This window comes from Protopterus annectens, chromosome 9.part0 (assembly GCF_019279795.1).
Source record: "Protopterus annectens isolate FY-2018-M chromosome 9.part0, PAN1.0, whole genome shotgun sequence".
Taxonomy (NCBI): Eukaryota; Metazoa; Chordata; order Ceratodontiformes; family Protopteridae; genus Protopterus; species Protopterus annectens.
The window spans coordinates 571,496,992-571,523,302 of record NC_056743.1 but is presented as its reverse complement, the minus strand read 5'-3'; the positions used below and the strand labels follow the sequence as shown (position 1 = coordinate 571,523,302).

The 26,311-nt window shown below is 44.3% G+C and overlaps 1 protein-coding gene across 3 annotated transcripts in view; it reads right to left on the bottom strand.

Moving 5' to 3' along the window:
- RASSF2 (Ras association domain family member 2) overlaps nucleotides 1-26,311 on the bottom strand; it is a 228,946-nt gene that overhangs the window by 25,705 nt on the left and 176,930 nt on the right. For all 3 annotated transcript variants that reach the window (XM_044083102.1, XM_044083101.1, XM_044083103.1), the window contains one exon: nucleotides 10,645-10,742. In XM_044083102.1, the coding sequence (XP_043939037.1) occupies nucleotides 10,645-10,742 (98 nt within the window). The remainder of the gene's footprint in view (nucleotides 1-10,644; nucleotides 10,743-26,311) is intronic.

Below are 26,311 nucleotides of genomic sequence, written 5' to 3'. Positions count from 1 at the left end.
TCTGTACAGCTAGCATCTCTTTTTGATTTACCTGCAGATTTCTTTGTTCTGCAGTCCGTAGGCCTTGAATGCATTGTCCTGCCATGTGTGCCCCCCAGGCGTAGTCTGAAGCATCTGTTGTGATAGTTTGCCTGGTTGGGGGCAAGGTGAAAGGCTGACACTTGTTGAGGTGACATGCCTGTGACCACCATAGAAATTCCTGTTGAAGGCAGGGAATGAGAGATATCATTGTGTCCAAGCTGTGGCTGTGTTGAGACCATACGCTTTTTAGGTACCACTGCAATTTCCTCATATGCAGTTTTGCAAATGGTATTATTAGTATGCAAGATGCCATGAAGCCCAAAGCCTGCAGAATTTTTCTTGCAGTTAATTGGGTCTTTGTTGCCATTGTCTTGAAATATTGAGTCAGTTGTAGATGCTTGTCTGGTGTAAGATAAGCCTTCTGGGCCGTTGTATCCAAGCTGGCACCCAGGAATGTCATTTTTTGTGAGGGTACTAGTTTTGACTTCTTTTCGTTTACTGTGTACCCCAGACAATTTAGTAGATGCTTCACAAAGGCCAGATGATGTAGGAGAATGTCTTTGCTTTCTGCTTGGATGAGGCAGTCGTCCAGGTATGGATATATTTGAATTCCTCTTTGTCTGCAGTATGCAATTACTGGTGCCAGGCATTTTGTGAAAACTCTGGGCGCAGTAGATAAGCCAAAGGGCAGTGCAGAGAATTGGTAATGAGTTGAACCTGCAATGAAACGGAGGTATCTTCTGCAACTTTGTCTGATAGGGACATGCAGGTATGCCTCCTTGAGGTCCAAACTTACTAGCCATGCTTCCTTGCCCAACATGGGAAGTAGCTGCTGTAGTGTTAGCATCTTGAATTTGGGAACTTGTAAGTAAGGGTTTAGAATTGAAAGGTCCAGAATTGGTCTCCAGGCATTGTCCTTTCTGGGCACTAGAAAGAGTCTTGAGTAAAATCCTTGGCCTTGCTCTCGAGTAGGTACTAGTTGAATGTCTCTCATGTCCATGAGAGCTGTAATTTGCTTTTGTGCCTCTGCCCATTGATTTTGTGGCAGGTTTGGCATTCCTCTTTTCATTGGCAAGGTGTGAAAGTGGAATCTGTATCCTTGTAAAATTATGTCTAGGACCCATTTGTCCTTTGTGACCATGTGCCAGTTGTCTGCAAAAAGTGCGAGTTTTCCCCCCAAGAGGGCTGTCAAGAGAGTATTGCTTGGCCAGATGAGGTGCAAGTCATTGAGTTTGCCTTCTGGTGGGTTGAGACCTGTCTTCTCCTCCCTTCTGTGTTGTAGTGCCCCATTGGCGAGGTTTATACTGGGCTTGCGGTTGTCCTCGTCCCCTTGGGCGCCTGTATTTACCCCTCTGTGGTCTGTCAGTGACTGGAAAGGACCAATTTTTTGTTGGCCAGTTTCTGCTGAAGCAAGGGGGTTGTGCTTGTAGGAAATCTTTGACTGTCTGCATTGATTTTGCCTTATCTTCCATTTTCTTTAAAACTTCTTCTGCTTTAACTCCAAAAAGAACATCCTGCTGTAAGGGAGCATCTAGTAGTTTTGCTTTAACATGATCAGGCAGAGTTTGTTCCTTTAACCAGGCACGCCTACGTATAACCGATCCAGTGACAGCTGCTCTGCAGGAGGCCTCCAAAGAATCAAACCCACATTGTAAGGTATGTTTGCCCACCTGCTCAGTGGCGTGCAACAAATCCTGTACTTCTTTCAATTCAGATTGTTGGGGGAGGGAGGTTATCCTTTGCTTTAACTGAGAGATTAGAAATTGCTGATACTTAAGCATATGAAATTGACAATTTAGTGCCCTCATAGCTAATGTGGCTGAGGTGTAAACCTTTTTCCCCCACCTGTCTAGTGCTCTGGAATCCCTCTCAGAAGGTACTGGGTTTTTAGCCATAGAAGCCTTAGCCCCCTTGGGACCCTGGGAGATAGTCTCTGGGTCAGCTACTGGACTTTTGTAAAGAAATTTGTGGGAATCAGGTACTTTGTAGTATCTGTCAGGCTTAGCCGGAGCAGGAGGAAGAGAGTCTAGGTTGAAACTGGATTCTAAATAGACATCATCCACAATGTCCAAAACAGGTGGGATGGCTAGAGGTCTGTGTTGGGGGAGTAAAAGAAACTCTCTGAGCCTTTTCTTGGAATCAGAGTAGTCCTGACCTTCCCAGTGAAAATGTTCCCTCGTAGTGTGTAAAGTTTCCCCAAAAGGGTAGTCCTCAGAAGGAGAAGCTGAGGGAACAGAGTCCTCAGCATCAGAATCTTCATAAGGAGAGAAGGAATAGTCTTGGTCCTCAGAGGAATCTGAAGAAATGGACAGTTGCTCAGAGGAAGCAGAATCTTCTTCTTGTCTAGGCCTTTTGTCAGGAGGGGGCTGTGAACCCCTGATAAGAGAAATCAAATCTTCAGCCATTTTGAGCATCTGTTTCTTAGGCATAGGGCCTTGAACAGGAGACTGAAGTGCAGTCTTTTTAGATTTAGAAGGAGTCTTCGACTTAGAAAACGTTTTAATGGTGAGAGTCGTCTGTCTGAAAACGCCTTCAGAAACAGATGGCGTTTCTGCAGCACCGACGTCTTTAGAAGCTAAGTCGTCGGAAAGGCCTGAAGTAAAAGGCTGCGTCGGCCTAGTACATTCCGTCAAAATATCCATAGCGGTCTCGGGTTCCAGATCTGCGGTAGTCAGGGGCTGCGTCAGAGCCTCACTGAGAACCAAAGAACCGGAGACCGGATCAGCCGAGGCCTCGGAATCTGGCTTAGGCCTGGGTTGTCGGTCCTTATCCCTGCGCTTTTTGTGCACGCCGGTAGTCGGTAGCTCCGAAGGCATGTTGTAGTTAAATTTTCTACCAAAATAGTGTTGTGCGAAATCAAATCGTCTTTTAATAGTATGCTTATTAAACCTAGCACAAAACCGACAAGAAGTGACATCATGATCAGGGCCTAGGCAAGGTATGCAGTAAGAATGAAAATCCTTATGAGGTATTTGCTTCCCACAAGAAATGCAATTGTTAACTTTTTCTGACATCAGTCTGAGGCAAGAAAAGTTTCCCCAACGGGGTACTTAGCTTTATAAAAGACTTTGGTCTGAAATTCGAATTCGACAATCTCAGGAGTCGGCCGACCGGCACTTGCGAACTGCTTCTGCTTCGGGCACCGCGCGGCAAGAAAGACTGAAGAAAATGGCGTCAGTTGCAATATATATACCCCTGGCGCACTGACGTCAGGGATGAGGCGACAGCAACTGACGTCGGACCAAGACTTTGGAATTCCGGCTGATTACGGGACCGCCTGATGACTGCAGCAGGGTAACACGATGAATATCCACTTCAGCTTAGCCAGACTCACGGACTAGAGTGTACGGACCAGCTCATCAGCTTAACCAGACTCACGGACTAGAGTGTACGGACCAGCTCAAAGTTATTTCTGACAATGGCACGCAGTTTACAAGCCAACAGTTCCAAAGATTTGCAGAAGAATGGGACTTTACTCACATCACGAGTACCCGCAGTCAAATGGTTTGGCAAAGCGTGCAGTTCAAAGTGCAAAACAGTTACTTCAGAAGCCAAAATGAGATAATACTGATGTTTTCCAGAATCTCTTGAATCTAAGAAATGTTCCTCAAGATAAACATCTTGGTTCACCTGCTCAGAGAATTCTGTCAAGACAAACCAGAACCACATTATCACTCAACAGTCAATTGTTGGTTCCATGTATCAAGAACAAGATATCAGTGAAAGCCAATCTGTTGAAGAAACACCTATCACAGAAGTCCTACTATGATAAGACCAGCAGACCGCTCAATCCATTACGAGAGGGAGAAGTGATAAGGATGCAAAGGTCCAAAGGTAACGATCAGATTGGTGTCATGAAGAATAATAGTCCACAGCCAAGCTTGTACATTACAGATTCAGAAGGAGCAACTTTTAGGTGGAATCAGAAAAATTTGAGACTGGTGTCTGAGCCTATATCACAGCAGCAGCAATGGCCTGACTGCCATTTTGTAATTACCTGTTGAGATGTGAACATGATGTATGTAAGCTCTGTTTTTTAGTTTATTGATACTGCTATCCATCCTGATGTGTTTGTATATATTAAAGCATCTGAATGAAACCCCAAGCCTCATTATTATTTGTAATAGAGACAAACAAGAGACAGACTCCTTTAAGAAATTGTCTGACCTCAAATCTAGAAGCCAAAGGGGGAGTCAAAGGCAGTCAAGTAGAAAGAACTGACAGGTGGGCTTCAGCATAACAGTATGTCAATCCAGCATTGAGCAATTCACACAAGTAAGACAGAACCAAAGGGACTTCCACAGTAAGTGGATTCAGGTTACATGAAGGAAACCAGACAGAAAATCTCTTCCATTGGGATAAATAAGATTTTCTGGTAGTGGGTTTCCTGGCCTCCTGCAGGACTCAAAGCATGTCCTCAGAAAAAAGATGCCTAAAAGGGATCAAAACCCTATCACCCACAATATCAAGTGAAGAGTGGACAGGTGGGGATGGCTGAGAGACCCCTTGTCTTGTGTGAGTAGGTCCACCCTGTGAGGTAACTTGCAATGATTGCCCTTAACTAAATGCAGAAGAAGAGGGAACCAATGCTGTCTGGGCCAAAAGAGAGTCACCAGCAAGATTTTAGGAGTATCCTGTTCTATCTTGAACAGGACCATTGGTATGAGAGGAAGGGGGGGGGGGCATAAATAAGCATCACCTTCCAAGAAAAAGACACCTTCCAACCCATAGGACATGGGACTCTGATGCAAAAAAGAGGAAGCTGTCTCTTCAGAGGGGAAACAAAAAGATCTACTTGAGGAGTATCCCACTGGTGGACAATGTCCAGAAACACATCTCTGTAAAGCATCCACTCATGATACTGGGTTATGGACCTGCTCAGAGAATCTGCCACAATGCTCTAATCTGAAGGAATGCCAACTGGCTGAAGAGTCACCTGATACTGGACAGCTAGACGCCAAACCTGAAGCGCTAGTCTGCACAGGAGGTAAGATCTTGTCCCCCCCCCTTTCTTGTTGATGCACCACATCACTGTGGTTATTGTCTGTGAAGACTGTGAGGGGCCTTGGAAGGAAAAGCGAATGGAAGGCTTGAAGGGCCAGAAGAGGAGACTTCATCTTTCTGATATTGATGTGGTCCTTAGTTTGTCAAAGAGACCAAAGGCCCTGGTTGCACTTTTAGAGGACCAAAGGAGGCCCCCATCCTACACCTGAGGTATCTGTAAAGAGTTCCTGAGAGGGGACTGGAGGGTGAAAAGGAAGACCCGGATTGACAGACAACTGACAAATCCAGCACTGAAGATAACTGTGACAGAGGAGAAGTGGAATTGAAAAATCCAAAGGGTGAGAATGTTGAAGCCAGACTGACTTTAAGAACCACTGGAGCTTTCTGTTATGAAACTTGGTCAGAGAAAGCATAAAAATGGTGGAAGCCATGCACCCTAGAGCCTTTAGAAACTCCCTGGCTGTAATGGAGTCCAGAGAAAGAAGACATTGAAAGAATGAAATCAGAGTTAAAGCCTTGGGAAGAGGCAGGGGCAGCAGCATTGGAACTGCCTGGAGCCTGCACCCTAGAAAAATGTGATGCTGAGAAGCAGTCAGGAATGATTTTTGGAAAGTCACTGTAAACCATAGACTTGGCGGGAGACAAATACAAAGTGAAGATGTTGAATTAAGCTCTCTAGAGAAGAAGCCTGAATAAGCAAGTCATCCAAGTACGGAAATACCTGTATTCCTCTCATCCTACAAAAAGAAATCACAGGAGCAAGTCATTTGGTGAAGACCCTTGGGGCAGTACAGAGGCCAAAGGGCAAAGCAAAGAACTGAAAATGCAAGGAAGCAACAAAGAAAAGTAAAAACTTCCTGAAAAGAGGATGAACAGGGATATGGAGATAGGCATACTTGAGATCCAGGGAAACCAGAAAAGTTTGAGGAAGAAGAAAGGGAAACAAGGTTTGAAGGGACAGTATCCAAAAGGAAGGAACCTTCAAAAAAGGTGTTTAGCTGAGATAGATCCAAACTGAGTCTCCAGGTGGCTTCTTGCCTGGGGACCAAAAACTCTGGAGTAAAACCGCTTCCTCCTTTGAGGAGCTAGAACTTCCAGATTTTTTTTGAGACAATAGGTCCTGAAGCACTTCTGGAAAAAAGGGAAGCTGTTCCTGAGGAGGCTGAAGAATGCCCAAAACGTGGGGAAGAGATTTCCAAACCATATAATACCACTGGTCAATAATAGATAGAACCCAAGAATCCTGAGTGATCTTTAACCAAATAGGAAGGTTAAGGGAAAGATAAGGAGAGAGAGGAATGTATCTGAGAAGAGAGGGTTAAGGATAGTCAGACAGCACCTGGCTTGTCTGGAAAAGAGGCTTCTGAGCTGAAGGAGTTTGAGTAGACTTAGCAGGAGGAGCCCTTCTACCACCCTTCTTACCTTTGGGGGGAGGGCAAGACGGTCTGCGGACAATGGCCGGTTTGTTAGGGCAATTTCTTTGAAACTTGGGAACAGGTGAAACAAAATTATGTTTCAAATCCTGTAAAACCTTACACTTTTCCTGAAGGGACTTAAACCACTCAGTGGCACCAGCACCAAAAAGATGTTTGTTATCTACAGAAGCATCCATCAGCTTAGCCTTAATATCAGGCAAACGCTGAAGTCAAAGCCAGGAATACCTCCTCAACACACAGCCAAAAGCAGTAGCTCTAGAAAAGGCAGCACCTGCATCATATGTGCATTTAATAGAATGATGAGCAACCTGAAAAGAAGTCCCTAGTAAAAAAAGTGCTGAAGCCTTCCCCTCAGATTCAGGAAGATCTGAAACAACCTGACAGGCCCGAGAGAGACAAACCAAAGTATACCTAGTCATACGTGTCTGGTAGTTTACAGCTCTAAAGGCCAAGGCAGCAGAAGTATACACTTTCTTACTCAACCTCTCCATAATTCTGCTGTCCTTCTCAAAGCAAAGCAACTTGTAGAAGGCAACAGTTTATATGGCTTATCAGAGCCAACAGACATAACAGAAAAGTCAGCAGAGGGGCACCTGTAAAGAAATTTGCAATTCTCAGGCATCTTATAAAACCTATCATTTTTTTAAGAGCCGGAGTCAGGGAAGCTGTAGAAAAAGCATCCAACAAGGCAGCAAGGACAGCAGAGGGCCTAGGAGACTCCATTTGAAGAAACTCATAGTACCTCTTCTGAACATCAGAGACCTGAGCACAATCCCACTTAAAATAAAACTCCAACATACTGGAAACTGTGTCACCAAAAGAAATATCCTGAAAATAAGATTTAGGACTAAATGATTCCTCTTCCTTAGAGCCATAATCCAACAGAGAGGGAATTTGTGAGGAAAAGGTAAAGGATTCTTCATCAGCATCCACATCCTTATCACTTAAGCCTGTTCCCCAGGCCTCTTAAGAGGGGTAGAAGACCAAGTGGGAGCAGGAACGGAGAGCCCCTGAGGAAGCTTAAGAGTCATAAGAGCATTTAATAGACCTTGAGTGAAACTTTACTATTCACACTGAGGATCTTTGAGAGCAGGAGAAAGGTGCTTCGTTTTCTGCTTCTTCTTTACGGGGACATCAGCCCTAAAGATCTAAGGTGGCTCTGATCTATGATGGCACTGTATAAGCATAGTAGGTATCACTTCTCTCACCAAGATTTGAGGAACTCTCATAGGCCTTTTGGAAATAATCAGCCATGGTTCCCCTGTACATCAGAAGTAGACATCCGCAAGCCTCCATGGACATGCAAAAAGCCAGATTCATGCCAGCCTCCAAAGCGGTCATGGCATAGGAATCTGACTGAAAAAAACAGGTGGTCTTCCAGGCTTACATTAACCTCAAGAGAGACATCCGGTGGAGGTGGTACAGCAAAAGAATCCAACCAAGCTTTCTTGGTCTTCTTTTCTTAGTGGATGGCTGACCCTCTGGGCAGGAAGATTCTTCCATAGTATCTTTAGCCAACAACTTAAGATGTTGGTTTTCTAAATAAAACACTAAAGAAGTGAGCTGACTATGCAATGTTTTTGGAACAAATGACTGACAAATGGTACAAGACATATGGTCGTGGGAAGCACCTAAGCAAAACAAACACTGCTCGTGACAATTGTTATAGAGAATCTGTCTCCCACAATGGCATTTCTCCTTTCTGGATGACATGAAACCAACAACCTAAAAATAAAAAGGGCATAAGAAAAAACCCAAAAGGAGCACTTATCTGAAAAGCGGCTTGGTAAACATCAGATATACGAGCATTCAGACCGAAGATCAAAGATGGCACTTGGGTTCAGAGGACAGTATGTCCATACATCACCTTTATGCCCTACACCATGAGCAGGGAGCATACGTGTGACATATGGCATACCTATTACAAACTAAAGGCTTTGATATACTGGATGGATGGTCAGGCTACCCTTGGCAGAGGATCCCTATTGTAAAAGAATACTGCAACAGTGATATGGAAGGATATCTTCTAGATACCCCCAATCTTATAAGAGTCACTCTGATGTTTAGCTGTGATTAGTGAACCAACCTGGTAAACAAATATATATATATATATATATATATATATATATATAGAGAGAGAGAGAGAGAGAGATACACACACAAAAATTTAAAAAAGAAGTGACAAAAGCATTGCTGATTAAAGCTGGAAAGCATTCTGACAGATAAAGGCCATAATAATAAATAGTTTACTATCATTATTTCGGCTCACACTTGGTCGACCGCACTATGTTCGACGACAGAAAGTCGAACACAGCAATGTCGTCCTTTAAAAGCAAGCCTGGGAAGGGGTTTTAACATGGGTCAAGATAGGGACAAGGTTTGTAGTTCGGCAATAGCAGTGAACCCCTATCTTGACCCATGTTAAAACACATTCCTAGGCTTGCTTTCAAAGTTCGATAGTGCTGTGTTCAACTTTCCGTTGTCGAACATAGTGCAGTCGACCGAGTGAGAGTCAAAATAATGATAGTAAACCTAATAAATCAATATAGTACAAATTCAGTTTCTTAGCTATTTGTCAAAAATAAACAAATTCAATTTATGAAGATAAACATACCTGAAGGGAGCATACACAGTAAGAAATTATAACACGTAAGTTAATTTTAAGCATACAGTTACATTTCTGAACTCAGAATAAGTACAACTTGTCTGAAAACTGTGACCAGACTAATTTCATACTGATCGCATATTTTAACAAAAGCACTAGGAAAACGTATTTGGATAATACAAATTTCCTAAATGAGCTCTCATTCTTTTTATAACACAGCTAACAGTTAAATGTCTGAAAACATTACAGTAAATGTGCAGCATGAAAACATCAGGCTGTGCTGCCAGGGGGGTACTTGGCATACAGCAAAAAAATAGAAAAATGTCAAGCAGGTATTGCTCACAGTATGTTACTATGACTGACCTCCTTGAAAAGAAGAATATAATTGTTAATATTCCTGCAGCTCGCATCTGTTACTCCTTAAAATGCTGATTCTCTCATTCACTCCTCCACTTTAAGGGTCAAAGATAATTCTGGCGAGGCAGCATGGGTAGCCATCAAGGGTTGTCTGTGTTGTGTCTAACAGTCCACTCATGTAGTTTTGATGTGAATGACACTAAAACACAGCTGCAATAAGGACCTATTATGCTTGTATGCTCGTGTGCATGGTCCCCTGCATGCTTCCTGTGCATGCCACCCTCCACGCTCCCCTGCATGCTTCCATGTATGGTCCCCTTCATGCTCCTGTGCATGCCAGCCTCCATTCTCCCATGTATGGTCCCCTGCATGCCAGATTCCGTGCTCCCATTTACGGTCCTCTGCATGCTCCTGTGCATGCCACCCTGCATGCTCCCATGTATGGTCCCCTGCATGCTCCTGTACATGCCAGCCTCCATGCTCCCATGTATGGCCCCCTGCATGCTCCTGTGCATGCCACCCCCCATGCTCCCACGCATGTTCCTGTGTATGCCAGCCTCCATGCTCTCATGCATGGTCCCCTGCATGCGTCTGTGCATACCAGCCTCCAGGCTCCCCTGCATGCTCCCATGTATGGTTCCCTGCATGCTTCTGTGCATGCCACCCTCCATGCTCCCATGTATGGTCCCCTGCTCCTGTGCATGCCACCCACCATGCCCTCCTGCATGCTCCTGTGTATGGTCCCCCATGCTCCTCTGCATGCCAGCCTCCATGCTCCCGTATATAGGCCTCTGCATGCCCCTGTGCATGCCAACCTCTATGCTCACATGCATGGTTCCCTACATGCTCCTATACATGCCAGCCTCCATGCTCTCATGTATGGTCCCCTGCATGCTTCTGTGCATGCCAGCCTCCATGCTCCCATGTATGCACTTTAACCCAAACACAGTATAAATGCACAGATTATCAACCTATGCAGAGTGTGGTCCTCTGTACTGTTGCACTTTTCTCAACCCTGGCCAAGGGGTCAGTGTAGCAAGGGATCAGACTGCCTCCCTCCCCGAAAGTTGTGTAAGCCAGCAGCAGACGCTAACTTCCTACTTGTCCCATGTCACTAATCAATCCCTGGTCATCCTGGCCTTAGTCAGGGCTTTACCCATAACCTTTACAAAGACAGCTTGTACACAAACATATTTAGTTGTTAAGCAGTAAAGCACTTACTTGTGAATCAATTTCTGAACTTCTCGGTCTTCCTCCTCCTTCATTTTCTCAACAAAACTGGCAAGAACTGGCATTTCAAATTTAATATACTGTGCAACCTACATTAAAAAAGGTGAAAAATAGTGAGTAAATAAATAACAGATTAATTCTTCAGGCAGTTTTGCCCAGATGCTGGATTACAAAATATAAATATTAGACAGAGAAATTAGTATCATACAGTTGTAGCTATCTACAGAGAAACACTAAATCCACCCACTCAACAGATTCAACAATCTTGCAGACAAATTTTGTAATGTACATTAAAATCCCAAAGCCCATCAAAGTGATGTTGTTCCAGGGAAGTCCAGCGAAAGTTGTTCCACTGAGTAATACTAACCAAATTCAGTAAGAAAAAGAAATGTTCGTATCTTCCTGACAAGTATATTACCTAAGCACAGGATCCTTGGAAATGGTAAAAGTAGCACTTCTTTGTTCCCAGGTTTCCATACCATCACCCCGCTCTGTCTGCTGGATACAATTTCCATGATGGCTAGTTCTGAAGCCTGACACATTACTTATTAAGGCATTAGACAATATAAAGGGTCATAATTTCAAAACTATCTAAACTCAGGGGTCTTGCTGGACATAACATATTTACCCTGCAGCCTCAGAGAAAATAACTTCAGGAAGCAGTGGTATCACTTATAGACATTCACAGGCAGTATACAAAGTCTAACAAGAAAGCAAAGTAATATGTAGACAGCATTATACAGAACAGGACAATAGGAATCTCTAAAAACCTCAGCTTTGGCCGGCTAAGAACTTGCTGTATTCAACTGGACGTATAAGAGAATTTAAGTACCTTTATCTGCACTTTTTTTCAAAAAAATACAGTATTTAAATTGATTTTAACTGTGTGTTGCAGGAATATTAACTGAACTGGAAGTTAGTCAGTGTTTGCTGAAGTTTTTTATTTGCTAGTAATTACAGGTGTGGGGGTAGCCACATTCTTTCATTTCCTGTCCTTGCCGATTTAAGTGGTACAGTGTGAAATATTTTCTGCTTAAAACCTCAGCTTTGGCCGGCTAAGAACTTGCTGTATTCAACTGGACGTATAAGAGAATTTAAGTACCTTTATCTGCACTTTTTTTTTCAAAAAAATACAGTATTTAAAATGATTTTAACTGTGTGTTGCAGGAATATTAACTGAACTGGAAGTTAGTCAGTGTTTGCTGAATTTTGTTATTTGCTAGTAATTACAGGTGTGGGGTAGCCACATTCTTTCATTTCCTGTCCTTGCCTATTTAAGTGGTACAGTGTGAAATATTTTCTGCTTAAAAACCTCACCTTTGGCCGGCTAAGAACTTGCTGTATTCAACTGGACGTATAAGAGAATTTAAGTACCTTTATCTGCACTTTTTTTTTCAAAAAAATACAGTATTTAAATTAATTTTAACTGTGTGTTGCAGGAATATTAACTGAACTGGAAGTTTTGACTCTGCTCTTCAGTTAGTCCCACCCACCCTCCTTGTTTTTGTTTTGGTGTTAATCTTAGTGGCCTTGAAACTGCCCGCCCCTCTTGTAAATTTGTGTTTGAATACTGCTTCTGGGCCCATCTCATTTGCTCACTCAACTGAGTGCAGTGAGATCATATTCTGATTTCAGGCACTCCTACTGTGTACAAAGAGAGCATCTGGGAAACAGAAAAAAAAAATTTAAGCTTGCTTCCTGCCTTTCCTGTTAAGTGGTATAGACTATTTGTAGGCTTCTGAGCCCCCAAGCCCTTCTGTGTTGGAAGGAAGCCTTCTAGCTTAGTTTTTTTTTTCTTATAACTAGCCAGTTTTCTAGTTTCAGCACTCAAATCTGTTTCTTTGATCTCAGCACTTGTTCAGAAAAAAAAAAAGAAATGTCATCTGCTTTTACTGTACTTGTGTTTCTACCTACTTTATTTTACTTTTGCATCATCTTAAAAGTACTCAGTTGTATTTATTACTGCTTGGTGTAACTCATTCTAAGCCTTTTGGTTTAAACACTTGGGCTTCGGACCAGTTGTTTTGCACCGAGAGGATTTGTGGTCTGCACCGTAGTGGCAGAACAGGTAGCTTACATCCTTCTAGGTTGGGAACTGCTGATTGAGGGCTCAGTGTCTGTTATTCTAAAAGTGTATTAATTCTGGTTTAAGCACTTGGGCTTTCAGGCCAGTTATTTTACATTAAGAGGGTTTGTGGTCTGCACTCTTGTGGGAGGAGAGGCTGGACTCTGCCCTTCTGAGCTGGGAATTTCTGGTTAAAGGCTTATAGTGCATGCATATCTGAACTGCTTCTTACTGAAGTTGGTGCGCCTTGTTTGCTGTGGCATAGACTGGATTCGGGCCTGCTGGATCTAGCTTTGTTTGTGTAACTTGAGCACTAATCCTGGCATTCTCTAAAGTATTCAATTGTATTTATTACTGCTTGGTAGTAACTTGATTAAAGTGTAGCTATCATTCTAAGTCTTTTGGATTAAGCACTTGGGCTTCAGAACAGTTGTTTTACATTAGGAAGGTTTGTGGCATGCACTGTGGTGGCAGGACAGGTAGCTTTGATCCTTCTAAGTTGGGAACTGCTGATTGAGAGCCCAGTGTCTGTTATTCTTAAAGTGTATTAGTTCTGGTTTAAGCACTTGGGCTTCAGGCCAGTTATTTTACATTAAGAAGGTTCGTGGTCTGCACTCTTGTGGGAGAAGAGGCTGGACTCTGCCCTTCTGAGCTGGGAATTTCTGGTTAAAGGTTTATAGTGCCTGAATATTTGAACTGTATCTTACTGAAATTGGTACACCTTGTTTGCTGTAGCATAGACTAGATCCAGGACTGCTGAATCTAGCTTTGTTTATATGCTTGTTGTTTGTTTGCTTGTTATTTCCCTGGAACGCTAATTCCACCTAATACGCGACTTCTCAGCCCGTCTGTAGATCACTAGTGATATCTGCATTGCTTACTGTACTTATTTCCTTGTTTCACTTGAAAGAAAGTTACTGTTTGTCATTTTTGCATTTAAGTTACCTGTAACACATTGCACTTATGTTACCTGGCACTTGCTCGCTAAAGCAATTATATAAGTCAGCACTAAAAATTAAAAGCACTACACCCTCACTCCCCACTGGCCCTTGTTTTCAATTATTAAGGAATTCCCAGTACTATTCTAGCATGTCCAAAGGTCAGTTATCAATCTCCTCTCCGGTCCAGCTGGTGAATCTGGGAATCTTGAGGCAATGTTACAACTGCCTCATGTACACAGACAACCCTCTCCTCCTCCCAACAAATTCCAACACATGCGAGAGATGCAACCATATTGCCAAACTGGAGGCTAAGCTCTCTCAACTCAGTACTGGCATAACCAGTCAGGAGGAGAAAGAAACCACACTCACTACAATTCCAGTCTCACATAGACCTACCACGACAGCAAACCAAACACATAATCACACAAAAACATACTCGGAGGCTCTAAATAAAGATCTGCCTAAGCAGCAGAGACCTCCAAAACAGACACCCAAGCAACCGCTACCCCAAAACAAAACACGTGCAACACATATCTCACAAAGCCAGTGTGCCGAACAGTCACAGCCCTTAAGACTAAACAACACACCTGATACACTTGTAATAGGTGACTCTATCGTCAGGCACACTGACGTCCCGCTCACCAATCTGAACAAGAAGAGGGTCACGGTGAGCAGCCTGTCGGGCGCTAGGATCCGCCACATAAAGTACAGTTTTGTACCTACCATAAATGTAGATGTTCGAGGATTCCATTGCTGCAGTCCTGACTATTGGGTATAGTCCGCGTCCAGTCGGCCCGAATACCAGAGTATAAGGCTGACGTCGGTCAGGGCGCATTAGACTGACGTCAGTACGTCAGGGTACTAATGCGCATGACCGACGTCATATCCTCAGTCTTTTCTTGCCCCAGATGTCAGAAGACCCTAAAAAGACAAGTCCCAAAAAACCTGCACCAAAAACATGTACAATATATACAACAATATATACAAAAATATAAACCTGTAAACTCACCTACACAACCACCCCTAAATACAGAGGGGAAGGAGGGAGGGTAAATTGGACTGCAGCAATGGAATCCTCGAACATCTACATTTATGGTAGGTACAAAACTGTACTATGTTCTTCGTCTTCCATTGCTGCAGTCCTGACTATTGGGTAGAATCCCAAAGCAGAGGTAAGGGAGGCTGGCAAATTATAAAGTAGTAGGAGCTGACAACATGCCTTGTAAAACAGCTGTGGCAAAACCAGCCCTAGACTTAGAGTAGATAGGAAGGTGATAATGCCTAGAGAAAGTATGCACTGAACTCCAAGTAGCTGCTTCCAGAATATCCTTAGTTGCCACCCCCCTTAGAAATGCTGTTGAAGTGGCAGTAGCCCTAGTGGAATGAGGCCTAATCCCAGCTGGAATCTCCTTGCCATGATGGGAATAACAAAATGCAATGCAAAAGCCAATCCACCTAGAAATAGTTTGTTTTGACACAGGCTTGCCCTGAGAACTCAAAGCAAAAGAAACAAACAACTGCTGAGACTGCCTAAAAACCTTAGTCCTGCTTAAATAATAACGCAATTGCCTGTGTACATCTAAAGTGTGCAAAATCTATTCCCCTTTATTTTGAGGATCTGCAAAAAACGTAGGCAAATGAACAGTTTGGTTTAAAGCCACACTAGAAACCACCTTAGGCATAAAAGAAGGATTAGTACGTAATGATACCCTATCCTTATGGAAAATCAAAAAGGGCTCTACTGCCATAAGGGCTTGCAATTCAGACACCCTTCTTGCAGAAGTAATAGCCAACAGAAAAGCAGTCTTCCATGACAAATATTTCAATTCAGCAGTAGCTGCAGGCTCAAAAGGTTGTAGAGTAAGCTTTTCCAACACAAAATTGAGATCCCAAGCAGGAGTAGGAGCTCTACGTGGGGGTCTTATATTCTTTGCCCCTCTAAGAAACTGCTTGAACAAAGGATGCGAAAACAAAGGTGGGTCACAATCATAGTGAGCTGAAATTGCTGCAGCATGAATCTTTATGGAAGAGAAGGACAAACCTTTGTCCAAGAATTCAGTAAGATATTGAAGAGCCACACTCAAATTAGGCTCAGAAATCTCCAAATTCTTTGCTGTACTCCAAAATAAAAATCTCTTCCATTTTTCTGCATACACTTTCCTTGTACTAGGTCTTCTAGCTTCCATAATCACATTTAAAACTTGTTGAGGAAGTTGAGACCTGCTGTGTTTCAACACAGAATATGCCAAGCTGTTAGATGAAGAGAGTGTAGCTTGACATTGAGCAGATGACCGTCCTTCTGAGATAACAGATGAGGAATCAGAGGTAAAGGCCATGGAGGCTTCTTTACCAGACTCCGTAGTAGAGGGTACCAGTGTTGCCGAGGCCAATCTGGAGCTATCAAAATCATCCTTGGCCTGTCTTGTCTGACCTTTAACAGTACCTTTGGAAGAAGAGGTAGAGGTGGAAAGGCATACACATGAAGGTTTTTCCAACTGAAAGACAGAGCATCCACTTTCCAAGCCGTGTGATGAAACCCCTTTGTGCAATACTTTGGCAGCTGGTGGTTTAGTGGAGAAGCGAACAGATCTATGTCTGGAGTTCCCCATGACACTGTCAGTTTCTGAAATACATGAAGATCCAGTTTCCACTCGTGGGGATCCATGATTTGTCTGCTTAACACATCTGCTAAGGAGTTCTGTGCTCCTGGCAGAAACCTTGCCTGAAGAGTTAGTTGCAGGCTTAGCGCAGTCTCCCATAAAATCATTGCTTGCCTGCATAGAGGATAAGAATGTGTTCCCCCTTGCTTGTTGATGTACCACATGACAGTTGTGTTGTCTGTTAGAATCAACACCTGCCCTGGAAGAAGTAACTCCTTGAAAGCCATTAATGCAAACTGGACTGCTAACATCTCTTTCATGTTGATATGTAGATGCTGAAGTCTGGCAGGCCACTTGTCTTGTATCCACTTTCCATTTAGATGAGCTCCCCAAGCAATGTCCGAGGCATCTGTCGTTAAAATCTGACTTGCCTCTGGCCGGGTCACAGAGAGTCCCTTGTTTAGGTGACATTCCTGAGCCCACCACAAGAATTCTTTTTGAAGGCAAGGTATTATTTGAATGACAGTGTCCAAATCCTGGCAGTGCTGTGTCCATACATTTTTGAGATACCATTGTAACTTCCTCATATGCAGTTTGGCATTGGGAAGCACCAGAATACAAGATGCCATGAACCCTAATGCTTGAAGGACTGTCCTTGCAGTCAGCACGGACTGATGAGATAGTTGATGGAAGTAAAGTGACAGACTCTTTTGTTTTTCCGGGGGTTCAAAGGGCATCTGGGGTGCTGTATTCAGTCTCACACCCAGAAAGCACATGTCTTGAGAGGGTACTAGACTGGACTTTATTTCGCTCACAGAATACCCTAGGCATCTTAGCACTGCGATAACATATTCCAGGTGCTGTAGAAGAACTTCCTTTCTTGAGCCAGAATCAGGCAGTCGTCCAAGTAAGGATAGATTTGAATTCCTTGAAGCCTGAAGTAAGCTATCACTGGAGCCAGAACCTTTGTGAACACTCTGGGCAGTAGATAAGCCAAAGGGCAATGCAGAGAACTGATAATGAGAATTTCCAGTTGAAACCGCAGATATTTCCTGCAACTTAGCCTTATAGGCACATGAAGGTAAGCTTCTTTGAGATCTAAAGTTACCATCCAGTGATCTTTGCCCAGCAGAGGTAAAAGCTGTTGTAACGTCAACATCTTGAACTTGGGAATGTCCAGATAAGTGTTGAGGATAGATAGATCCAAAATTGGTCTCCACGTGTTTCCCTTCTTTGGAACAAGGAACAGGCGAGAATAAAATCCTAGGCCCCTTTCTGATACAGGGACTGGCTGAATGGCCCCTATGTGAAGTAACTGTAAAATTTGCTTGTGAGCCTCTTTTCTTTGTTGAGGAGGAACGTCTGGCATGCCTTTGAAAGGGGGCATGGTATGGAAATAAAATCTGTAACCGTGGTGAATGATATCCAACACCCATTTGTCTTGAGTAATGAAATCCCAATTTTCTTTGAAAAGAGACAGTCTTCCTCCTAAAGGAGCTGCCAAACGTGAATCTGCTGGCAGCTGAAAAAACAGGTCATTGGGTCTGTTTACGAAAGGACTGACCCCTGCCCTCACCAGAAGTCTGAGCAGGTGAACTCCCTGTTCTAGGCCTAAAGGAACCTTGAGCCCTGCCCCTACCACGTCTAGACCTACCCCTAGACTGAGAATCATAAGCAGGATATGTCCACCCCTTAGCAGGCCAATTTCTACTAAACTTTGGTGGCTGCACCTGCAAAAAATCTTTAACAGTTTGCATAGACTTAGCTTTGTCCTCCATTTTCTTTAAAACTGCTTCCACAGGCGAACCAAACAACACATCAGACTGTAAAGGAGCATCCAAAATCCTTGTCTTAACATGCTCAGCTAAATTCTGATCCTTCAACCATGCATGCCTGCGAAGAACAGAACTGGTAGCAGCCACCCTCGAGGAGGCCTGTACAGCATCAAAACCACATTGCAAAGAATGCTTACCCACTTGTTCAGACACATGAACCAAATCCAGCAACTCTTTACACTCAATACCTTCCGCCAAAGCATCCACCTTAGATTTCAATTGTGAAAGGAGATAATTCTGATATTTTAGCATGTGAAACTGACAATTCAAAGCTCTCATGGCTAGAGTGGAAGAAGTATACACTTTCTTTCCCCACCTATCCAAAGCCCTTGCCTCTTTATCAGAGGGAACAGGATTTTTAACCACAGAAGCCTTTACACCCTTAGGCCCTTGAGAAATAGTTTCTGGGTCCGCCCTAGGACTCTTAAACAAATATTTATGAGCTTCAGGCACCCTATAATACCTATCAGGCTTAACAGGAGCAGGAGGCAAAGAGTCAGGGTTCAGGGAAGCCTCTGCAAAAACATCTTCCACCACATTCAACACAGGAGGAATAGCTAAAGGCCTATGCTGGGGTAAAAACAAGAACTCCCTAAGCCTTTTCCTGGAGTCAGAGTAATCCTGGCCTTCCCATTTGAAGTGCTCCCTCATGGAATGCAAAGTCTCTGAAAATGAGAAATCCTCAGGTGGAGAAGCTGTAGGAGTGGAGTCATCCACATCCGAATCAGAATAAGTAGGATACTCCTGCATATCTTCCACAGAAGATTCTGAAGCCTCTGAACACTGTTCAAAACTATCAAACTCCGGTTCCACCCTAGGCCTCTTATCAGGCGGGGGCATAGAACCCCTAATCAAAGTAATCAGATCTTCTGCCATTTTAAGCATATGTTTCTTAGGTACAGAACCCGAAATGCTAGGAGAAGCCCCCACTGAAGCTGAAGTAGGCCTACCTCTTAAAGAAGTTTTGACAACAGAAGGAGAGGCCCTAACTACCTTGGGAAGAGAGGGAAGAACAGTCACCTGAGAAGCCCCCTCAGCCTGGCCTACCTCCTGAGAAGGCACATCCTGTAAGAGTATAGTTTCTGCCTGGGACTCCATGGAAACTCCTGGCAAAACCTCCGGCTCCACTGAGCCTTCTAAAGAACCGACGTCCGGGACTGCCGGTTCCTCAACCCTAGGCTTCACTGTTGTATCCTTGCGCTTCTTGGAGGAAGCGGGCGTCGGAGCATCCGACGGCATTTTATAACTGCAACGCTTCCCAAACACTAACCTGGCACAGTCTAACCTCCTCTTAATAGTGCGTTTGTTAAACCTAGCACAAGAGCGGCAACCAACAACGTCGTGCTCAGGCCCTAGACAAGGTATACACAAGGTATGATAATCCCTATGAGGTATCTGTTTCCCACAAGAAATACAGTTATTCACTTTTTCTGACATCCGGTAAAATACTGAGGCAAGAAAAACTAAAATGTTCTAGCGGGTACTTAGCCAACTCTGTTTCGGTCTGAAACTCCGGTTTCGGAAATATTTCAGTACGCCAACCTGCACTCGCAAAACTGCTTCTGCATCGGACCATGCGGCAAAAAAGACTGAGGATATGACGTCGGTCATGCGCATTAGTACCCTGACGTACTGACGTCAGTCTAATGCGCCCTGACCGACGTCAGCCTTATACTCTGGTATTCGGGCCGACTGGACGCGGACTATACCCAATAGTCAGGACTGCAGCAATGGAAGACGAAGAACATCACAAGCACTCAAGTCACTCCAAGGCAAGTACAAATATGACTCAGTCATTGTCCATGCTGGTGTGAATGACCTGAGACGTACCTCCCTGGACTACATGAAAAGAGACATAAAGGAGCTCTCTAAGCAAGTAGCCCAGGCCGGTATGACCCTGACCTTGAGTAGCATCTTACCCTCACCAAGAATGATGCTACAATATGAAGACAAGATGATCAATTTCAACAATTGGCTTAAGTACTGGTGTTATTCAAAGGGGATCCAATGCCTGTCAGCTTGGGATGATATGCTCGACAAGCCATGATGTTTCGCTAGGGACGGCTTGCACCTGTCACCCCTGGGCTTTTGGATATTGGCAAAGGCTCTTGCTACCCCCATAGTGCCTTTTTTAGGCAAGGCTCAAAAGACAAACCCACCTCCATAGGTATCACAAGGGATAAGAAACTAAGAGTAATGCTACTTAACGCCAGAAGTCTAAACCTCATGCACGCACACAAAATTCTCCTTAGCATGGAGAACATCGATATCTGTGCAGTAACAGAAACCTGGTTCAGGGCTCCCGAGAGCACCCCAGCACTACCAGGTTATACCTCATACCATGCTTTTCGGCCCCAAAACTTGGACTGAACCACAAAAGGAGGGGGAGTATCAATATTTGTCAAAGATACACACACCTCCAGGTTGGTGGCAAAGCACGAAGCATCAGAGACTATCCATGTGCAACTAACAGTGGGTAAAACTGCCTTCCAGTTTATAGCCTGCTACAGACCACCCTCCCAAACCCAGGAACCCCACTCGGCCTTTCTGAGAACACTGGAAAATATGAAGGTCTCTCCAAACACCATTATATTGGGCGACTTCAACTACCCAAACATAGACTGGGAGCATTACTCTAGCTCCAACACCCTAGCCCAAAGGTTCCTAGAATTTATAAACTCAAATGCTACGGAACAACTTGTTACCACTCCCACAAAAGGGGAAAACATACTGGATCTGATCACCACCAACATGGGGACTCTATGCTCCAGACCAGAAGTGTATCCCTCACTGGCAAGATCAGACCATAAACTAATCTCACTGGATTTTCACATCCCGACCCCACCCCCTGCCCAGAAAACCACAGTGAAAAACTTCTCTAAAGCAAATTTCACACTCCTCAAAACCGACGTGGAATCCTTCAAAGCCCCCGGGCCTGTGGAAAATACGACCCAGACCGCAGAATCCTTTATAAACGCATTCTATGAACACCTTCAGGAATGCATGGATCATGCGATCCCAAATAAAACCAAGACCCAATCCTCCAAAGGCAGAAGTCCTGTCTGGTGGACCCCAGCCATAAACAAACTATACAATAGAAGGAGGAAGCTACTAAATGATAGAGCAAAATCCCAAAAAGGGAAGGCATCACTGATCAGTATTAGCAAAAACTACGGGCACTCATAAAATTGTCTAAGGCCAGCTTGAGAGAAAAATTGCACAGGTCACTAAGGATAATCACAAGGCTTTCTTTAGTTATGTTAGGAACCTGGGTGGTAATTCCAAGATATGCTCAGAATTAGTCCAAAATGACAAAAATACACTGGACCCACAGACATTGCCAACATCCTAGCTGGCGGGTTCAGTGCAAACTCCCCCCCCTCCCCCCCAAAAGGGCAAATCTCCATCCCAGCAGAGTGCTGCCCCTGACATCTCAGATGCTCAGGTAAGAGCTGCCCTCTCCAAAGCAAAAACACAGCATCAATGGGACCAGGCGGTGTCCCGGGCTGCGTCCTACATGAACTCCAAGAAGAGCTAAACCCAAACATAAAACTACTGTTCAATCTCAGCCTTACTACAGGATATGTGCCCAAAGAGTGGCGTACAGCAACAGTGGTCCCTCTCCATAAAGGTGGTGCCTCAGCGGATCCTGGAAACTATCGCCCCATAAGCCTGACTAGCTTGGTCTGCAAAGCTATGGAAAGGATCATCATGGACCTCATAAATAAAGATATTGGGGACCTACAGACACTGGATCCTACCCAGTTCGGCTTTGTTAAGGGCAGATCCTGCCTCTTAAACCTGGTTGATTTCTTTGAAACAGTCACCAAGGCCATTGACGAGGGGGAAGGTGGTCCACACAGCCTACCTGGACCTGCATAAAAGCCCTCGATACAATACCCCACTCGGGCATTATAGATAAGCTCACCAGCTTAAATATAAACCCCTATGTCACTAGATGGATTGCAAACTGGCTCAAGGACAGAACCCACATGGTTAGAATTGCTGGAGCCATGTCAGACTCCAAACCAGTTACAAGTGGTGTCCCACAAGGCTCAGTCCTGGGACCTCTCTTGTTCGGTATATATTTCTCGGAGGTACAGGCCAACATGGAAGGACTGTGGCTGACCAAGTTTGCAGATGACTGCAAACTGGGCGCCATAATTGACTCTCCAGCGGACACAAGCATCCTCCAAAAGGGCCTCATAGAAACAGACAACTGGTGCCAGAGCCATGGCCTCAAGCTAAATGCCAAAAAGTGTATAGTTATCATCTCTGGCAAAAACAAAGTGCCCACAAATTACCACATAGGTGGTAACCCAGTAAGTACAGAAGAAGTAATTAGGGACCTGGGGACCCAAGTTGATAGCAATCTCTCATCTGACAACCACGTGGCCAAAGTGGTTAGAAAAACATTTTATATATCCCACCTAATCATGAAGGGATTCACATCTAGATCAGGGGAGGTCATCGTGCCTCTTTACTCATCCCTCATCAGGCCCATAATTGAGTACAATGCCCCTTTTGGGATGTACCTTACCAGACACCTGCAGCAACTGGAAAGACCCCAAAAGTACCTCACCAAGAGGATCAAAGGGCTCAAACAGATGCCATATGCTGCCCGGTTAAAGAAACTCCAGCTCTACTCAGCGGCATACCACCTGTTCAGAGGCGATCTGTGCCTGACATATAAAGCCATGTCCAACCCGGAATTAATGGACATGCTGCACCTCAGAAAATCCAAATCCCATCGAGCTACGCGCTCGAGAGACTTGAACCTCAGCAATAAAATAAATAGGACATGCTGGAGGGACAGATTCATAACCCAGAGGCTCCCTTCACTCTGGAATAAAATCCCAGTCCAGGTTAGGCAGAGTCCCTCATTGACTCTCTTCAAGAGGAATCTTGATGAGTGGATGGGAGATCGTAGGTTTACCCCGGGTATCACTTCTGTGTCACTGTTAGACAGAGGCACAGTATACTAACCTCGAAAAAGGGCATAGCAAAATAAATTTAAAATGGGTGGCGAAAGCCAAACACATTCTGGCTAGGCTTATAAATGCCCTAGGGCAGATAGCCTAGTATGAGCCTATTAACCTATGAACCTATAATAAATGAATACAACTAGGCATCAGGAATCCATTTATTAAAATGAAAGTACCCCCAGCACTTCAGCAGAGCCTGCTGGGGAGAAAGCAGACATAATGAAGCACAACTAAAATCAGACCAATAAAACTTTAGTATCAGAGAAGAAAATGTCTTCATTTTATATTCCCTTTTATTTCTCCAGATTTTAAAGTAATAATCTTTTAATATTAGAACACTCTCTTTGTATATCAATATAACCTATAGTGTTCTACCGCTACAGATGTTCTCTCATTTGCTCTAAAACCTGGGATTCAAAAGCAAATACTTAGTTGCAGCAGAAAAAAATCGCATGGCAAGTGGTGACATGAAGGTAGGGGTGATTCGGAAACACACATTGCAGTCTTGCTAAGCTGTGAAATATCACAGCCAGCATACCATCCCAATGACTGTATAATGACATGGAAATAATTTTTAAAATAAGGATCATGGTGAATGCAAATGAAGGTGAACAATATGATGGCATGATTCAGAAATGTATATATTTTGCTCAATGAGATGCAACTGGCAGAGTAGCTGAGTGCAGTGAATCCTGGAGTTATGTGAGAAACACTGCACAAACATGTCTGGGGTATCAGCGACTCAGGAAAAAATATGTATATTAAGAGGCTGTTCTCACAGCTGGTAGCCACATAGGTGCACACTGTCACCTGCAATGCGAGCATGTCATCTACATCTAACATTCCATGCCCACCAAGGCAAAGGAATACTGAACCGCTACAATGTGGATAGACTCCATGCAGGAGCTAGACGAGATGTGTCGCCTTCCTATGTTGGCTCATAGGATGTATGGAATACCCATCCTTAAGGGGAACTATGATGTGCAGCTTTGAGAATACTGGCTACAAGGTCCTTCCATTAACCAACAGGATATATGGTGCGTGCGTGTGTGTGTGTGTGTGTGTGTGTGTGTATCCCATGCATCTACCTGAAGGATACTCCACCAGTTTTTTGTTTTTTTTTATTCCATGCTATAGCATATGAGCCAATATATGCAATTCCCATACACCATAAAGGGGAGAATCAATACCATGCAGACATTCTAAGAAATAGCCCATTTCCCTGTGGTACTGGGAGCCACTGACTGCACCCAAAATGTAATAAGGGCCCCACATGGGGAACAGGAACAATGATATATTAATCTTAAGGGATTCTACTCCTTGAGCTGCCAGATAGTCTGTGATGCACAAAATGCGCCATCAGGTCATACAGGTAGTGCACTCAATTCACAAAGCCATCATACATAAGATTTGTATCAGCAATTTCTGAGGGGTGATTTTCCACAGAGTCAGCTTATTGACAATGCTGGATATGCCCTTGAGGGGTTCCGGCGTGTAGATCGCGAGACAAATGCCCGCGAGCTACAACGCCGAAAGCAGAAGGCCGCAGCACCGCTAGATCATAGAGCGGTGCTGCCAAAAGATAGATACGCTGTGGGAATCTATGTAATAGGAAAACTTGAAAAATGGAGATGTCCCCTAATGTAAATAAGCAGGCTGTTTGCTGACAGTGGAAACAACCACGCTAGACAAACGATTGGCAAGACAAGTGGTGGAGAGGGACCAAACACTCACAGGAAGACAAAACAGCTTACCTGTAGCCCATGCACAAGCATTCCAAACCAGCAAACACAACCTGTACAGTACATCTCGCTGTGGGAAGCTGATGGACAGAAAATGCCAAAGCAGCTGCAGCCGAATGATAACCCCCGTACATGCGCACCATACACAAGACACAACAGCACAGGAATCCCTTCCCATACACCTCAACCATACAGTTTCAGACTACTGCAGATTATGTGTGGCCCATAGTGAGAACTATTGTGGCTGTCTGGCAGAGTAGTGGCAAAGCAATGTGTGCAGGAGTTAGAAAGTAATGGCAAACATTTAGAGTTTCAGACTTGACACTACACAATATGCATGCTAATGCACAACTTGTTATCCTATCCACTGTACAAGTTTGCAAAAGCAGAATGTGACCCAATGTGTACCACTAGTGCTATGTCTTTGTCCAGACTACCTACTCCAAGGGGCTGAGAGGTATGCCTGAAACAGAAAGGGCACTGTCCTTTCAGAGCCACCCTAGCGCAGTGGCAGGTGGCACATGTCAACCCTAGCAATCACACACCACCTACCCAACATTGCAAAAGCAACCACAGTAGAAGGGAACACAGACACAAAGGGGAGGGAAAGTATTAATGGGACACAAAAGAGCATCAACCCACCTCCAAGTCCACAACAAGGCAGCATGCCTGTAATGTGGAGGTTGTCAAACCCATCCAATGGTTGTTGCAGCTGGGGTACACACATATCCAGGGACATGTAGGCAGAAAAGGGTGCTATACAGGGAGACATCCCTGTGTGATCTCTGCCACTGAAACTGAGGCTGGGCCCCGCACCCTGATTGGCCAACAGCAATAGCTGGGTGTTAAAGGGGACTTGTGCAGTACATGCAGAACCAGTGGTGTATGCAAGTTGGGAGACTCCTGCTGGACTACATTCACTTGCCAATTGCACAGCTGTGTGAACTGCACATAGAGAATCCCTAGCTGGATAGGTAGTATGAGCAAGGTGGTGTGTATACTGCTGCAAAGGGCCATCGTGGCACACAGGGCGTATTCAGAAGGGTACAACACAAGGTGTTGTACAGCAATATATCCAAACTGTGACACTGGCCTGTACTAAAGTTGTGTTTACATCCTGTTCCCTGCTACACTGGCTGTGATGGTTACCGAGAGGCCATCAACAAGTGGCGCTACCATGATGGAATCTATGTAGCTGTATAGCCCTGGTTAGCTTGGCAACAGATACAGCACAGTGCCCAGCCAACGGGGCAAGCCAATGCTGGTAGTGGAGGGATACCTCTACCATTTGGAGCATGAAGTACCACCTAAACAGTACTGGGCATGTATCGAGCGGAGAGTAAAGGCCTGCAGAGATCGCGCCATCACTGTTCGCCAAGATGAGGGGGAAGAACTGCTGAAATCACTGCCACACCAGCATGGCCCAGATGTAACAACAGCCCAAATGGCTACACTGTGCGCAGAACTGTGGCAGAGGGAGGTAACCGGCA